This window comes from Chrysemys picta, chromosome 8 (assembly GCF_011386835.1).
Source record: "Chrysemys picta bellii isolate R12L10 chromosome 8, ASM1138683v2, whole genome shotgun sequence".
Classification (NCBI taxonomy): Eukaryota; Metazoa; Chordata; order Testudines; family Emydidae; genus Chrysemys; species Chrysemys picta.
In genome coordinates, this window is record NC_088798.1 from 81,099,498 (window position 1) to 81,116,850 (window position 17,353).

Here is a 17,353-nt window from a genome sequence, read left to right on the forward strand (position 1 = left end):
GATAATGTGGCTTTGATATTAAACATGTGGTTTGCTGAAGTAGGTAATAATGCCCCTTTGCAGCTGCCCAGGTAACGCATCTCTGCACAAATCAACTTGGAAATAGGTCTCTTATTGTTCTGTTAGGTAAAATGTTCATATGAAGATATTAATGGGGGGTGAGACAGCAATACCTTCTCTCATGTCACGTTTCTGATTTTACTTCATACGTTTTTTTTTCTTTCTCTTCCATGTTAATACACACCTCAAAAAAGCTGCTTTCATAAGGGGCAAAATCTGTGAGAGAAAGCATGTTGCATAGAATTTGTTGCAGGCATGATGACTTGGGTTGGGGAGATAGGATGTAGTATTTGATCCTTCAGTCAATGGTTCAAATCCAGCCATCTGATGGCTGTGCAGTACCTTATGTAGAATGAATATAGTCTTCATATAGTTCCCACTGGCTAGGTGTCCACATCACAAAAATATCATCACACATGGCCATTGTGTTAGCAGGTTTACTAGAGAAGCCATAGATTGAATGGGCCTAGGTAGGGTACCCTGGATGTAATTATTTATAGTGAGTGCTGAGGTCCATTGACAGGCAGTTGGGGAATCTGCCTGTACTGTACTTGTTCTGGAGCTAAAAAGTTTATTCTCAGTGCTCTCAATCCAGCTTTTTTTATAAGGACAAGAGTCATGTGAATTTTTTAAAAGAAAAAAAAATCCATTCCATTATAAAGAACATGGGAGGAAAAATTAAGAATATCCAGGCACTATGACCTTGAAAGGAAAGAAAAATGTATTAATATAATCGTAGCACTTAAGAATCCTTTCTAAAAATAAAATAAATAAATCAGCTCTTCTATGCTGATCTGTTCAACCTAACTCCTCTTTTCCGTTGTTTTTTTTGTTTGTTTGTTTTATTGATTTTTTTTGTGTGCTCTTGATTGGAATTTACAGGAATTAGTTTGTATTGATCTGCTTTCATTTGCATGAAACAGCTTTATTTATGCTAAACATGTCCTCTGTATTAATTTATTTAATGGTGAGTCTCCTTTTGTCTCTGCATCTGTGAGTGACTGCAGAGGTAAATGATTTCATAAAAAAAAAATATGTAAAATATACAAAAAAAACCAAAACCCACCAAATGGCTGCAGTGCTCCTGACTTGCACAAGGGACTGTTGTGCTGTGTTTCTCAACCACAGTGGAAGCCCTTTTCAAGCATTCTTATTGTATTCATTAATTTGTTTATCAAAGACATAGTCCTACATGCTACCTGGTTAAGCTTGACGGCTTGTTTACAATGGACCAAGAGCAATTCCCAAACACCCTTGGCATGCTGCAGAATTTCAACACAAATAACATTATCAGGTCTAAAGATAGGGCTCACATGGGACAATGCAGGTGGATTGAGGAGTAATATAGTTCCCACTGTTAAAATATTTAAACCCAGAAACTAGTTCTACATATCTAGCAAGAAAACAAATAGGAGATATGGAAGCAGTTCTTGTGAAATTTTTATCATATGAACCCTGTCTGAAAACAAAAAAAAGGCATGTTCCTACTTTCTTTAGAAAGCATAATTCTGAATATCATCATAGGATGCTCTTGAATGTTGTGATGGGAAGGGATGCTAATTCTTTGCCAGGTTAGCTGTATGAAATTGTTCATCTATAGGTTGACACAGCCTTGTTGCAGTTAGGGTGATCTTTTCCTAGACAGTGTTCTCTCGGCTTTGTGAATGTATGTATTTGTTCTTTCAGTTTATATACTGTGCCTATCAACAATGAAATTTAAAAAATTCATAATACAAACATTTTACCAAAGTTCTTAGTTGATGCAGTGTCCTCTGAAAATGTAACAACATCGCTGCCCCACCCCGCCCCTTCATTGAAATCTTGGGTGAATAGAAATGCTTTACAGTGTGCCCTGAAGTGTACCCAGCAGATGTAAGCGCTACTGGCCAAAGCATGGAAATGAATTCCAAGCTTGAGGTCCAGCCACTGAAAATGCATCACTGGCTCCCCCCAGACATACAAATCTAGGGACTGTCAGCTTGGGCGCCACCACTGATCTCAACTGCCACTGTGTAATATGAATATCTCTAGATTGATGGTTAATTTCTTCTGGAGCTGGCAAGGCTAAATCCAGTGTGCACACCAATTGTTTTTTTTTTAATATAATACTTGATATATTACTGCATTGCAGTTAAGAATGCTTTGTCTAACTGTATCTTACAGGATTTTCAGTCTTTGGCGGGGATGGGTGGGTTTGTCATTTCAACTTTGTCATAATGCTACAACTTCATGACTCATTAAAAGGAATGACATGTTTAATCTTGCCAGTTTTAACTTATTAAACTTTGACGTAAAGTTTGTGGTAGTTATTAAACAGTATTGGGTTCATTCCCTGGTTGCATGTTTACTATTTAAAAGATGTGGGGGAGGGAGGGGATTAAAGCTAGATGATACTTCTGGAAGTTTTTAGTATAAACTTAGAAGTTTACATCTTCTCTTGTGAATTTGCATCATGTTAAAAATGAACTGATGGTTGAGGGTGGAAGTGGGAGAAGCAATTAATGTGTGCCACAAACCCGCAGCAAAATTGCACAAGTACTCATAATTTGAGTATTTTGTATTTAAGATTTCAATCTGTTGCGAGTCTGTAAAATAGGCATCCCATTGCTGAACAATACTTCTCAGACTCCTCTTAGAAGCTAAATGGATGGCCATGACAGCAAGTGAAGCTTGTATTAAATTACTTAATGATGGGGAAGGATGAATCTTCACCTAAATGTGAACTAAACCTTTCATGGATTAGAAAAAGTTCAGTTAATAGATATTATCTTTTTGGAGGTCGTCTGTGCTTTGTCTATACCGCCCTAAGGTAAAAGCCTCCAACTACCATGAAGCTGCTGTGGTACTCCTGGCACTGGTAATTTCACCCAAGATTGCTGCCTGCTGGAAAATTTTCAGTTTCAAGGGTTGATTGCACACCCATCCTTTTGGATGCTCACTTGGAGCTCTGCTTCTTGTCAGGTTCACTTATTGCTTTTCAATATAATAGAAAAGTCAATTTGATCAAAGCCCCTTCAATTTTGTGGATCCCCTCAGCCTCTAGTCTCAACATTTATCTCTAATAATTCAACTTACTCCTGTGTGAAAATATGTGCAGGGTTTTTAGTATAATGTCTCTGAAAATTTGTACGAGTTTGCTTTGTTTAATCACTGTTTCTAAAACATTCAGATCTGATGTGACTCTTTCTGCCCATTGCAGGCGGCTTCACTCCAATTACCTGTATTGTGACTGCCACCTGGCTTGGCTGTCTGACTGGCTGCGTCAGAGACGCTCGATTGGGCAGTTCACATTCTGCATGGCACCCGTGCACCTAAGGGGTTTTAATGTGGCGGATGTTCAGAAAAAGGAATACGTCTGCTCTGGTATGACACTGATTATTCAGTTATCTATCTTCTGACATTTTTATAATGAAGTTCACACAAAACCAGTGAATGAAGTATTATTATTAGTCCCATTTAAATGTCATTCCGTGCCAGTGCTGATTCAGTCATATCACTGCTAAACTGTTTGCTAATATTGTAAATTGTTATGATTTGTTCAATCTCATACAAAGTGTTGGACTCTTAATTATTCTGTTCTCAAATTATTTTCTCAGCTGTACTGTTAGAAATGATTTTAATGTGAAAGGGCAATTAAGAAGTAGTAATTTGGCATTTCTCGGGGGGAAATTTCTCTAATCTCTACAGCTGACTAGTTTACAAAGGGCAAGGATTAGTAAATGCTGATCTGTATACACTGCTATTTTTCCAGAATGGGGTGTGATCCAGTGGGAATCGGGTCTTTTTATGAAGGTATGGACTATAAGTCCAGAGGTCTGTCCCAGGCTCTGAAACAAATTTCATTTGTGACTTGAAATCAAGACACTTAACTTCTCTCTGCCTGATTTTCCTTACTGGTAAAATGGGCATGATCATAATCTATCTATCTATCTATCTATTGAAGTTTTATCAGTATATTATTAAAATACTGTCACTGATTTTTGTGACCAAATGTGTGTTTGTACCACCTGATGACTGGGGTTGTATGCAACATGCGGTGAGCTCAGGTTAGATATAATCATCATCTTTACTCATCATAGTATTTTATATATTTATACCCATTTTCAAATATTAAGTAACATTGTCCCTTTGAGGTGAGGAAGTATTATTATCCCCATTTTACAGGTGGAGAAACTAGATACAGAGAGGCTGAGTGAATTGCCCAAAGTATCTCAACAAGCTGTTGTCAGCGTTAGGAGTAGAATGCAGCAGTCACTTATTCCTGACTCTGTGCTCATATGATTACAAGGTCCTGCATTACGAAAACCATCATTATATTATCCGGAATTGCTGGCAGTGTCAACAGAAAGGCCAAGGACCGAATGATCTTAGATTATGTTTTTCCTTCACTGTTAAAGGTTGTCCATCAGGACTGAGGCACATCAGTGGGGTAGTGTGCAAAAGCTTGAAATGGTGTTGACCATTATGTTCTCGGGCTGTCACTCTGGTCCCTTACATCAGTAATACATAGTCGTAATAGTATTAGATGGCAAGGACAGAGATGCGCTTATGCTCGCCTCCTGCTCTCATAGGAAACTTTGACAATTGGATATGTTACCCTCATTCGTGTGATCGGTGCTCCGAGATGTAGAGGAAGGCAAACCCACCACCCACATGCTGTATAACCATCTGTGCAGGACAAATCCCTTTTTACATCAAGTTTGGCAGTCAATTTAACCGCAGGCGTGTAAGCCAAACTTAAGGGGAAAAAAAGCAGCTATGCATATTACATACAGAGAGCAGTACTTAGCCTCTCTGAGAAGTCTGAAGAGCTTGAGTCAAACAGCAGGAAAAGCCCCATTTTATAGAGAGATTATGTTCTTTTGTAGGTGCTTTAAGCCTGACCTTAGAAGGAAGCAATGCTAAAATTTACACGTCTGACCTAAATAGTACAATACAAATAACTCTGTTTTTTAGTTATTTTTATATATGGCTTGATCAAGCAGAGAAAATGTGAGAACTACATAATGGGAGAAGACAAGACTTTATCAAGTTCTTGTGTGCTTGTTTGTACAAAATGGCTGTTACCTTCTATGGGGCCACTTGACAGTGCTGTGCCAGAGAGGGCAGTGTCAACTGTATGAAATGTAATTGTAGTGGTTGCACTAGGAACTTGAGAAATGGCTGGTGCTCAGGTGATGGCTGTGGGGGCAGGCACAGCTGTAAGCTCTTCCCCATTGTTGTATTAATTTGTGACCACAAGTGAGAGGTAAATAGTTGTATTTGTCGGACAAGGGTTTCATAGAATCATAGAATATCAGGGTTGGAAGGGACCTCAGGAGGTCATCTAGTCCAACCCCCTGCTCAAAGCAGGACCAGTTCCCAACTAAATCATCCCAGCCAGGGCTTTGTCAAGCCTGACCTTAAAAACCTCTAAGGAAGGAGATTCCACCACCTGCCTAGGTAACTCATTCCAGTGCTTCAACACCCTCCTAGTGAAAAAGTTTTCCTAATATCTAACCTAAACCTCCCCCACTGCAACTTGAGACCATTACTCCGTATTCTGTCATCTGCTACCACTGAGAACAGTCTAGATCCAGCCTCTTTGGAACCGCCTTTCAGATAATTGAAAGCAGCTATCAAATCCCCCCCTCATTCTTCTCTTCTGCAGACTAAACAATCCCAGTTTCCTCAGCCTCTCCACATAAGACATGTGCTCCAGCTCCCTAATCATTTTTGTTGCCCTCCACTGGACTCTTTCCAATTTCTCCACATCCTTCTTGTAGTTTGGGGCCCAAAACTGGACACAGTACTCCAGATGAGGTCTCACCAATGTCGAATAGATGGGAATGATCACGTCCCTCGATCTGCTGGCAATGCCCCTACTTATACAGCCCAAAATGCCGTTAGCCTTCTTGGCAACAAGGGCACACTGTTGACTCATATCCAGCTTCTCGTCCACTGTAACCCCTACGTCCTTTTCTGCAGAACTGCTTCCTAGCCATTCGGTTCCTAGTCTGTAACAGTGAATGGGATTCTTCCGTCCTAAGTGCAGGACTCTGCACTTGTCCTTGTTGAACCTCATCAGGTTTCTTTTGGCCCAATCCTCTAATTTATCTAGGTCCCTCTGTATCCTATCCCTACCCTCCAGCGTATCTACCACTCCTTCCAGTTTAGTGTCATCTACAGACTTGCTGAGAGTGCAGTCTACGCCATCCTCCAGATCATTAATTAAGATATTGAACAAAACCAGACCCAGGACCAACCCTTGGGGCACTCCACTTGAAACCAGCTGCCAACTAGACATGGAGCCATTGATCACTACCTGTTGATCAAAGTCTTAAGTGCATTGTTGATAATCAGTTAGTTTAAAAAATTAGAGATGGGCATGCCATGTAGCAGAGACAAAGGAAACAAGGCCCATGCACCAAGGATCACGTATGGCCTGATTTTCATGTAGTTACCATGGACTTCAGTGCGATTTGTAGATGCCCAGCACTTCTGAAAAGCAGGCCATTAAAATCTAAGTTACAAAGATAAGACTAGACAGACTTCCAACCACAGGTCTTGGTGAAGTGGACAAGTGAAGAGGAGAAAAAAACATGGGTAAGGAAACTGCCCTTGACAGAGCCTCATTTTACTAGGGAAGTAACCACGCCAATCCTTCCTTAAGAACTCAACAACTGATGCTTCCAGAAAAACAGTACTGTGCAGTGAAACAAAAGGAGATGTTTAAATCAGGAGAGCTAAGGTATAACTGGACTGTGAGAAACTCCTCCCTCGGGGAAAAGTACCTGCCAGAATAAATAGTGTTCTGTATCAGCCATGCTGTCCCAAAAGAGAAAAGGAAATGCAGTTGAATAGGGGGAGATAGGATGACTAAGGAGTCCTTTCTGATTCCCTATCAGGTAACTCTCTTAAGGGTAGCCTGTTTTTTATTTAAAAAACAAAACAATACAAACAAAAGCACACACAACAGAAAAGCCATCAGCTTTGTAGTCCTGAGAACGCATTCCTTAGCCCCCAATTGTAAATAGTGTGTGGTGAAATGGAAATCTACAAGAGTTCATTACAGGGGAAGATTTAGCACAGAATCCCATTTAATGCCCACTTGTTAAGAAAAAAAAAAACAATCTGTGTGTGCAGTTTACTGAAGATGCCCCTGATTCTAAAGAGCATCTTAAACCTTGGCCCCACTGTTTCACATGCTAGCTTCTCCTCCCTGAATTTACAGACGAGTTTAGTCATTGTTTGACTATGAGTTACTGGATCTTAATATAGAGCGACTTCAGATCAGACTGGTGCAAGACGATGGTGCTGTGCAGGCCTTGTCTCACTGTGAATGTATTTTATATAATTTAAGGTGATATGAACAACGGTAACAAGCCCCAAAGTGGTGCTAAAAGGCTTCTATGTTTCATAGTGACAAGCTTAGTGCTGGAATACAATATGCTGCACCATTGTGTTTCAGTATACGTTCAGGGTTTCAAACAGAAGTGCTTTATAGTAATGGGCATTTTTTCTTGGGAGAGGAGAGAGATCTTTACATTTCTTCTTTTTTTTTTTTTTTTGACCACCATATTATGGACTTTAAATTTGAACTAGGGAAAATCACTTCAGACTGGTACAGAACACTACCCAAAAACACATTTTTCATTTCATAGCAAATTTTAAAACTTGAATTAATGAGTGTTAAGGGTCCAACTAAATACTGAATCCTCCGTAACAGGGAATGGTTGTAAAACTGAAGAACAAAGAGATGCAATGAGTCACCCAAACTCTCATAGCAAAATTGGAACAAGAACCCAGGTTGTAACACGCCATATCTAGTGCCTGGCATGAAGCACCATGCTACCTCTCTGGCATGGTAAATGTGTATAGTAAGAGAGATGGGCAAGATGCATACATTCAGAATAAAAGAGCTTGAAGGACTAAGTTTTCAAGCAGGCCTCTCAATTTGTGAACCTAAATTTTACACATGCTAGTTGAATGGTTTGGATACACAGGGATTTGTTTGTGGAAATGAGGGGTTGGCTCAGGCATATGTGTGTCTGCGGAAGATTTGTGTGCAGCAACCTGGAGGCTGGCTTGCAAATATAGCTCAAAAGATGTCTAATCAGATTTGTAGTACTGAAGACAGCAGAGAAACATAATTTATATGATCCTGAACAGTGCTGGCTTTCGGTGACAAAAATAATTTGGTAGCCTGTCTTACCATTGTGGGAGAGCAGTGAAGAAGTGCCGGGCTGCTTTCCACATCGTTAACTAGCCCTCTCTTCATCTATCATGAGCCTTCTCTTTGGCTGTTAACATAACTTGTCCACTTCTCGGTCTTCTCTTCTGCAGCTGCTTCTATCAGAACTCTGTCTTAATGCTTGAATTAATCTGCAAACACATCTTTTCCCCTGTGAAACTGCTTTATTTAACTCTGCAACACATTTTGAGATAGAGTTGGCATGCAAGGCACCATACTAAATAGGATGGTATTGTATTTTCAACCAAAGGATGATTATACCAATCGATGAAGTACAAATAGCATGACACATTTCTCCTATCTTCCTCCACCACAACTCTCCAACTCCCAACCACATTATGGAAACAAAGAGTAACAAGACACGGAGGAAAGACTTGTCCGTCAGCTGAAATATCAGCTTTGCTTTGATGCAAGGGGACTGTTTATTTTCATATTCTTCTAGGTGTCAGTGAAGCAGTTGAGGGAGGGGGGATATGAGCTTGTTGTTGTACCTATTTGAGCCTTCCAATCTCGGTTTTAGGTGAAAACAAGATCCCAAGCAATGTTTAGATATTACACTATTAAATTATTTTCTCTCTATCCCCTTAGGGTAGCTGATCTGTTTCATCTCCCTAGGTCCCCTAACTTAATTCTTACATGAATTTGAGTTGTGGCTCTTTGATTTTTCTCCTACCTGATCTTTGCTCATTCAAGGCGAGTTTAATCTACATACTGATCAGCTACATTGAGTCACAAAGCCTTTTGTCACTCGCTTTAATGCCTTGCAGTCTAAAGCGGTGAGTATATGAAGCCATACAGTCAGCAAGCAATTGCCTTGATCTTGTCAGTGTCTTGTGGGCGATCCGCTTAATGCCCCCATTTTAGATCACAATTGGATTTTTTTTCAAAATATTTTAATAAACCATCCTTAAGTTCTGGTGTTTTTTAAAGTGCATATATGAGGAGAATGAGGAAAGAGACTCAGGAGAAATAAAGTAATATTCATTCAAACTAAACAGTTGAGTGTAAAGCAGTTCCATTACAAGAAAATTGAGCCTGTCGTATGATAGTGTAATGCACTGGCTAGTATGCTTGTCCCTGTTGCTACTTCAAGTTCTGAGTGGCTCTGGCACAAAGCGGCATAGTGATGACCCTGAGCTCCTAGGTTGGCACTGGTTTGTTACAATATTATAACATAATTTTTTACCAGTCACTTGGGATACTTCACAGTGGGCACCATTTAAAGAAATATAAGTAGGGTAGGACTACCAGAGGTATAAGTTTCCAGGGGAGAAATAAAAAAGATGTTGTTTTTTAATGTAAGTGGTACTACCAGTTTCTAAAATCTCCTTCAATTCATAGCTGATTATTTTACTTATTTCTTTCAATGCACTCTCCAATAGGAAATGTAACAATACATAAATTTAAGCATTTAATTTTTGAACTGCTTCCTATAGGACAGATTTTCTTTAATGAGCAATGAAATTGGAGTTTGAAAGGGGGGAACTTGGTTACCTAAATAATTTTCTTTTCCCATTAAGTAGAGGGTTTTTTTCTGCTTCTTGTTCCTCACCCTCTGTTCACACACAGCCAAATTTTCTTCTCACATACTTGCCGCGGTATAAATCAGTAGTAATTCAGTTGAAGTTCAGTTGAGTTACACCAGACTGAAACTGGGGTGAGAGGAGAATCGGTCCCAGAATCAAACTTCCAATCTGTTCTGACTAATGCAGCTGACAGTGATTTTAAGGAAACATTGAATTGATACAAATCTAATTTGGGAATCTAAAGTTCCTGATTCCTATGATAAAACTCTGTGTGAGGTGTAATATGGAGGGTAATGCAGTATCTCTATCCCATTACTGCCTCTTGGCACAATACCAAGAGCCTGAGCAAGGAAGGAAAGGTTGTTTGGTTGGTGTTGAAAAGAGATCTAGCAGTACTAAAATCATTAATCTCTGGCCAGGGCTTCTAGAATCACTAGACTGATTTAATCTTTTTTTTTTTTTTTTACTTCGTGGAATGTTGTTAAGGAGAAAAAAAAGAATGAAAAACTAATATAAATAATACCCTTAGGCTAGATATCATCATAGAACAGTCAAAAATGCCAAGAGAAAGGCAGGGAAAAATACTCTGCTTATATTTCATTTATGCAGTAATACGTCTATATCTATATATCTATACCTATATCTATAGAATCGTCTGCTACTTACAAAATGTTATCAGGAGGTGCTGATAGCTGGTAAAAGTGGTAAACCCCTGAAAAAAGAAGGAATGTAGATTAAAGCAAAATAAAGAGAAGGAGATGAGTGGGACATCTTATCAAGTGATGCACTTAATTATGCAGGCCTTACTCTAACTGAGCAGCAACAATAATTTCTGAGGGAGCAGGGAAGGTTTTGTCTCCTTCCCCCACCACCGATTGATCTCAATTCCTGCAGGGCTGGGGGTAACAATGTGCCCTACAACTGTCCAGATTTTAATGGTCACGGGAGTCAGAGTTTTTTCTTAGTTTTTTTTTATGTGGTTTTTGTATTTGTGTTTGGTTGATTGGTTTGCAAAGCTTCAGTTCAGGCTGCTTTGCTCTCCTCGGTTTACCACTAAATAGCAGATCTCAGTATTTTTATCATTTGCCAACTTTTTATCAACTTAACTATTTGCTCCAACTTTTGCCCGTTTCTATATGAGTGACTTGTGGGTTAAATTAGCCAATAATACCTTTTTTGTCTCTAAGATAGGGTTTTAGCCCCTTTGAGAGCCCCAAGAGTACTGGTAAACATTCTTAAACTGGATTCTCGGCAAAGCTGCAGGACTTAACACTGTGTTTGTTCATTTCTCTTAATGCCTTTTGAGAAAATCAGGGTCTGAATCTATTCTTGGTGCCCTTCAGTGACATTTCAAAAGGATTTTCAGCTCCTACTAAACAACTCTTGTCACCACCAACTTTAACTGAGATCTAGTTTAAAGAAACATTTCATTGGGTACTATTCTTTACCTAAAAAGAACAGGAGTACTTGTGGCACCTTAGAGACTAACAAATTTATTAGAGCATAAGCTTTCGTGGGCTACTGCCCACTTCCTAAAGGTAGGCTCTCTAAAATAAGGCCCAATTGGTAGAATGTTTTGGGAATGCTTGCAGTACTGCTGTCTGCACTGAACTTTTCCTTTGGTTAAATGGAGGGCTTCTGTTTCTGGGTCTGTCAGACTCACATTTTTATTAATGCTAATCCCACACACAAAAGTTAAGCAACCATCCAGAAGTAGTAAAAAGTAAAAGCCAAAAGACAAATTGTGTGTGTGTGTGTGTGTGTGTGTGTGTGTGTGTGTGTGTGAGCATTCTTGAGCTTTTTATCATACACCAACATACTTTCCAATACTTAACTGAGATCAGTAAAGTGTGTTCTTGTTTAGACCTTCTGAAGCATCCCTATTTGCATTCTTATTGCTAATTTTAATAACAGTTGCAGACATACTGTTTTAGAATAAGAAGTCCTGGTTGTGGTTGACCCAGGATGATGATAGAGACTTTTTATGTTGAGGACTGTGGGAAGGCATCACCGGCAAAACCGGGAGTTGATGAGGGGGAAGACTTCTTTAGCAGGTGGGTAAAATGCTAAATAATTTGGCCTTGACCAAATGTGTGAAAACTTGTGAAGTTTTTCTCATGTGAAAACTGTTTCAGGTGCAAAGTTTATGCAAGATACAGGACCCTGCCTGCAGGGTCCTTTTCGATAGGCTGTTGCTGGAGTGTCAGATGACTTCTACTTCTTGTTCTATGTAGAGCTAAGTTCTGGGGTAGAAAAAACATATATTAAAAAAAATCTCACCCTGTTGCTTCTTGCTTACTCCCAGGATCTATCCCTACTAACCTGCAAAGTGAAGAGATCTCTCAGTACCATGGGAGCTCTGTTAGGAAGGTGCACATTTAAAAGGAAAGCAAAATTTAATAAAAACAGCATGTAGACTTCATTGATTAGGGCCAAGTGAAAACCTGGACAGAAATGCTAGAAACCTGGCCAGTAGATAGCACTTTGGACAGTGAATCTTCGCCTATGTAAACAGATATAAGTATAATTTTTTTTTTTTTTGCAGAAACAGAAAATTAAATGGCCTCCTAGAGGATCAAAAACCTGCTAGAGAAATGTATCAGTGCTTATCAAGTAGCTTTCAAATTTCAGTGCCAATGGTCCCCTCATCTGTTATAAAGGTGATCTGTTTCAACTTGTTGTTGTTTTAGCAAGAACATCTTTATCTAGATGATGCATTGACGTGTGTAGAATAGTCAGCAATCCATTCTGTTACTGCTTAGTCCAAGACTTAGTGAGACCCTGTGTGGTAATGATAAGTTGGGAATCTAGAGTAAAAGGGAGAATTGCAAGATTTCATCTTTGACTTCTAGCCTGAATCAGGATCAGTGCTACAGGTAGGCTACACAGGCAAAGGCCAAAGTCCCTAATTTTTAGGGGAAGCTGCAGTCTGGCAAACCCACCCACACCAGCTAGGACTGCTCTGCCCAGGTTGCACCACTGGGTAGCAGCAGCCTTGGGCACTAAAGTACTAGCACCAATCCTGGCCTGAATAATTAATTTCCTGTACGTTGATGACAGCAGAGTCCTGCCTCTTCTCTGCTATGAGGGACACTGCTCTACAATGTGTGAAACAATAGGAATATTTACTCTAAATACAACAAAGCCGGTTTCTGTGCAAGAAAGTCAATGTAATCCATAATTGGCTGGCCAAGCTCTGCAAGAAGCTAATTGTGAGCTCCATTCATATATCAAGGGCTAAATTTGGTCCAAAGTAGCTCCCATTACTAGCTCTGTTACTATGATTTCTCTGGAGATCATGACTGAAAATTGTCCTTAAACTATAGTAAGTTTATGTGGAATGGAGCAGCATCAGAGTAGCCCCTCTTATTTATTTCTCTCTGCTTGTTATGTTCACTGGGTTTGCCATGGATTTTTTTTTCCCCTTAAGCAGAATTCTGTAAAAGGAGTGTTACTGCTTGTTTAATGATTCTGGATTGAAGTATAATCATACAGGAAGTCAGCTTTTGAGCCATTACTCCAAGAGTGCTAATGTAATTACATTTTTGTCTTGGTGTCTAAGCCTAATGGCTTGTTTTATTACTAATACACTAATAGTATTTCAGTATACAGTGGAAGTGCTACATTTACTCGTGTTAATGGAATGCCATTCTGAAGCTGTAGTTCACTTACAGGAATATTGCTGAGCAGGGAAGAATGAAGTTGGACTTCAAACTCTTGTAAGCATTTGACTTAAGCCCATGGACAGCCTCTTCATTTTTGTCTTTCTGACTTGACAATCAATTTTCTGTTTACCGTTTGTGTCCTCTGCTGCTAATTTAGAATGTTTAATAATGTATAGGAAATTAGGTAAAAACTGCTTTCAAGAAAATACATGAAAATTCTAATGCATGTGTGACTGACACACTGAGTTACATGGAATCTGTGTCCGCTCTCTCTGAATTTAAATTAGCTTTAAAACTCAAACTGTATTATTGGGAGTAGTTTTACTGCTACCGTTGGTTGAAGTATAGAATGATACTTGTAGGAAATTGGTGATGTCATAGACTTCTCACTTGGTATGAGCCAAATGGGCATACAAGCAAATCTCAGAATAGTGGAAGAGGCAGACTGTGAAAGTGGAAAGTGGACTTTCACAGAAAATCCCAACTGGGTATGTACCAAGCGTCAAGAAATCGAGAAGAATCCCTGTCCATGTTCATGTTGAATGGCTCACCCAACTCTGTCTGTTTTGCTCTGTACATGTAGCGGTGACATCTCACCACTAGGAAGCAGTGGCCATTCAAAACCATCAACATAGTTGTTTTAAGAAAGCAACGAGAGACAAATGTATTCATTTCAAATTTAGTGAAAATTGTAATACAGATCATTTAGTTGTATTTAACCCAGATCCCAGGACTGATATCCCTACCCTTGTGAAAAATACCATAGAGACATTTTAATTACTCACAAGTGGTCAAGGACCACAGTTTTCATAACGTATCCAAACATTTGTTGCAGCAATATACCATTTTGTTTATTAATCAGTAACTTTGCATCCATCAGACTTACAATTATTTTAAACCTGTCATAGATCTTTACCCAGTAAATCCATTTTGTCAGGTTTATATTCAAGCCAGCAGAACGTCTGAAAAAATAAGGAGTATTTTGTAGGTTTCTATCAAAACAATTGGTTAGGTGAAGCAGGACTAAACTGAGACCTACTTACTGTGTTTAATTAAAGCGCCGTAACTGGATGTCAATAGGAATGAGATTATTTGGTTTATTTACTCATTTCAAAACTTAATTTAAATGCCCCTGGCATTTAAATCATCCATTTATAATCTACAACTGTTCTGTTCTAATTGCAATTTCAGTCTGTTGGCTACCCTTAAAAGGCTAGAGGCCAATGAAATATTTAATTTGAAAACAGAAATTAACTTTTCTCAGTAAACTCCAAGGCCCTAAGTCTCCCCTCTCTCCCTCCATAGTCTATGGACTTTGATTCTAAAACAAAATGCTGCAATTTAGCATACAAGATACCGAATACTAAAATTATTAGAGATGCCATTCTGTTTCTTGAGAGATAGATGAGAACTATCCTTTTTGTCAGCCTGATGACTGATCCAACTGTGCATATTTTGGCACAAAGGGTATTCAGATTTATCTATGTATAGAAAGAGATAGATTTGTGTGTGTGTGTGTGTGTGTGTATACATATATATATGTATAAAGGAATGAAGTGAGTTCTATTATCTATAAAGTTAAATATGCAATTAACTTGGAGAAGTGGAGCTGCAGTATCTCTCTGAGTTGTAGGTAGTAGTGAGAACCCCCCGTCATATGGCGACCCCTTCCTGGGGTGCCCTCTTGTGGCAGGCTGGGGCATGACTGGGGCATGACTGGGGCACCTCCCTCAGTTTCTCCTTCTTCTGGAGTCGGCAGTAACGCTACATAAGGTTTCAGAGTATAAATAGCCATTTGTTGGGTTAATTTATTACAAAAAATTCATCAGCACCCCAAGCCCAGCTCAGGAGTCTCTTGCCATGCTGCAGCTCTCCATTACACCTCTGGAGTCTCTCATTGTGCTCCAATTCTCCAATACAGTTCCAGTATTTCTCACCAAGCTCCAGCTCCCAGGTGCAGCTCCGGCGGCTCTCACCACCCCAGCCCCTCTAGCTGAGATGTTTCTTTACCCTCTTTCTTTCCTGTCTGGTTCCAGATCTTGCCCTGAGACATCAATGAGTTCTCCCCCTCCCCCCATCATTTCCCAGCCTTCAGCTGTCCAGCTCAGAGAGCTAGTAGATATCTCCCTCCGCTGCAGTCAGCCTTCAGCCACCACCCATGCCCCTGCCCCAGCCTTCTCTGGCTTTGGGAAGTTTATAGGTGACCGTCCCCCCAACTACCTTCCTGCTTTCTGCTTTCACCAGCCTGATCTGGCTCCACTGCTCACTAAGGAGCTCTCACTTCTCTTCCCTCTGAATCATCCCTTCCCTGAAGCTCTCAGCCCAGCTCTTCTCTTCTCCTGAGCTCTCTCCCTCTCTGGACTTTGGGTTCTGAACTCTTACTCTTGGGTTGCTTCCCATTTATAACTCCCAGGGTAGCCCTGCCCTCCTCATTGCACCAAACTGGGGAACAACTGGAACAGGAAAGCTGGGCCCGATAGCACTTGGGGGTGAACTACCCTGTTACAGCTCTGTATGTCATGGCCATGTCTTTTGGTAACACTTACCTGGTATGTAGCTTGCCAAACTATTAGCTACCACAAGCAGTAGAGCTCTAAAATATAGTCTCTTGGTGGGTTCTTTTTTTTGGATTAGGGTGACCCCAGAAGCTGGGAAAATCAGTGTTTGATCTGAACGTCCTTAATTTGATGGTGATCTGAACCAGGGGTTTCGGGTATAATTATAAAGATAAATGCCACGTGTGAAAATCAGATCCAGATCTGGATTTCTAGTACTCCAGATTCTAGGGATATTTAGATTTGGACACTTGATTAGTCATCTTTTTAGTATGGACATATCTCCTCCAGACCACCAACAGTGAAGATTTCTGATTAAACTCTGTCTCCATGGTGTTTCATTGTCCTGTCAATATGCTTACACCCAAGATTCACATAGACCTGGCGTGAAGGTAAAAGTAACACAAACTATCATTTAGGTGGAACTATTTAATCCAAATCATTTTTTCAGATTCTCTTTACAGTTTGATAAAAGAAATCTTAAGATCAGCAGATGAATGTTGACTGAAATGGTGGTGGAATGTACAATACAGATTAATAAAATTCTGTTGCATGTAAAGCAATGTTTGTCTTCTGCCAAAAATAAACAAAACAAAACAAAATACAAAAAAAAAACCCACTCATTTGTTTGAAATGATTCTGCAATTTATGCATAAAGTCTTTTTGTTCCCAATAAGGTGCTCTGAAAACCAATAGCCAAGATCTGCTGCCACTCATTTAAAAAATGAAGAGCTTATTGACTTCAAAAGACCTATGATAGATTTAGTCACACAAACCAGCACAAAAATGTGTGCTGCAACAGGGTATAGGTCTTAACATTTTTGAAAACCCAATACAGAGTATATTAAGCCAAACATAGAATAATATTATGTTTACAAAAAAAATTCTAGTTTCTGGTTTTAATTGAATGGGAAAAATTAAACATTGCTACCAATTATCTAGAATATGAGGGGATTTGAGGGGTATGCGCAGCCATCCTCCTTCTCTTGCATTTTCATTTATTTGGACATTTTTCTCCTTAATGAAAACTCAGTGGATTCTGTATGCTTAAAACTTTGATCGTGTTTTTTTTCCCTCCACTTCTCTGTTACATTTGTACTGAGAATTAAGGCACATCATCGCTTTCCCTCTATTTCATGTCCAGATAACTCTGTGGTGGGTTAATCCCCATCTAGCCAGAAAACTCTGCTTTGTGCTTCTCAGAAAAGTTCCTCACTCCCTGTGGAAACTTGCTTTGTGGTCCCAATCCATACCTGTTGAAGTCAATGGAAGGGACTCCCCTTTGTTTTCAGTAGGCATGGAATCAGGGCCTTT

General features: G+C 39.6%; 1 protein-coding gene across 2 annotated transcripts in view; it reads left to right on the forward strand.

Annotated features, from left to right (window-relative positions):
* The window catches only part of SLIT3 (slit guidance ligand 3), a 793,796-nt gene that overhangs the window by 490,877 nt on the left and 285,566 nt on the right, over nt 1–17,353 (forward strand). For both annotated transcript variants that reach the window (XM_005295705.5, XM_065554865.1), the window contains one exon: nt 3,260–3,423. In XM_005295705.5, coding sequence (XP_005295762.1) covers nt 3,260–3,423 — 164 coding nt within the window. The remainder of the gene's footprint in view (nt 1–3,259; nt 3,424–17,353) is intronic.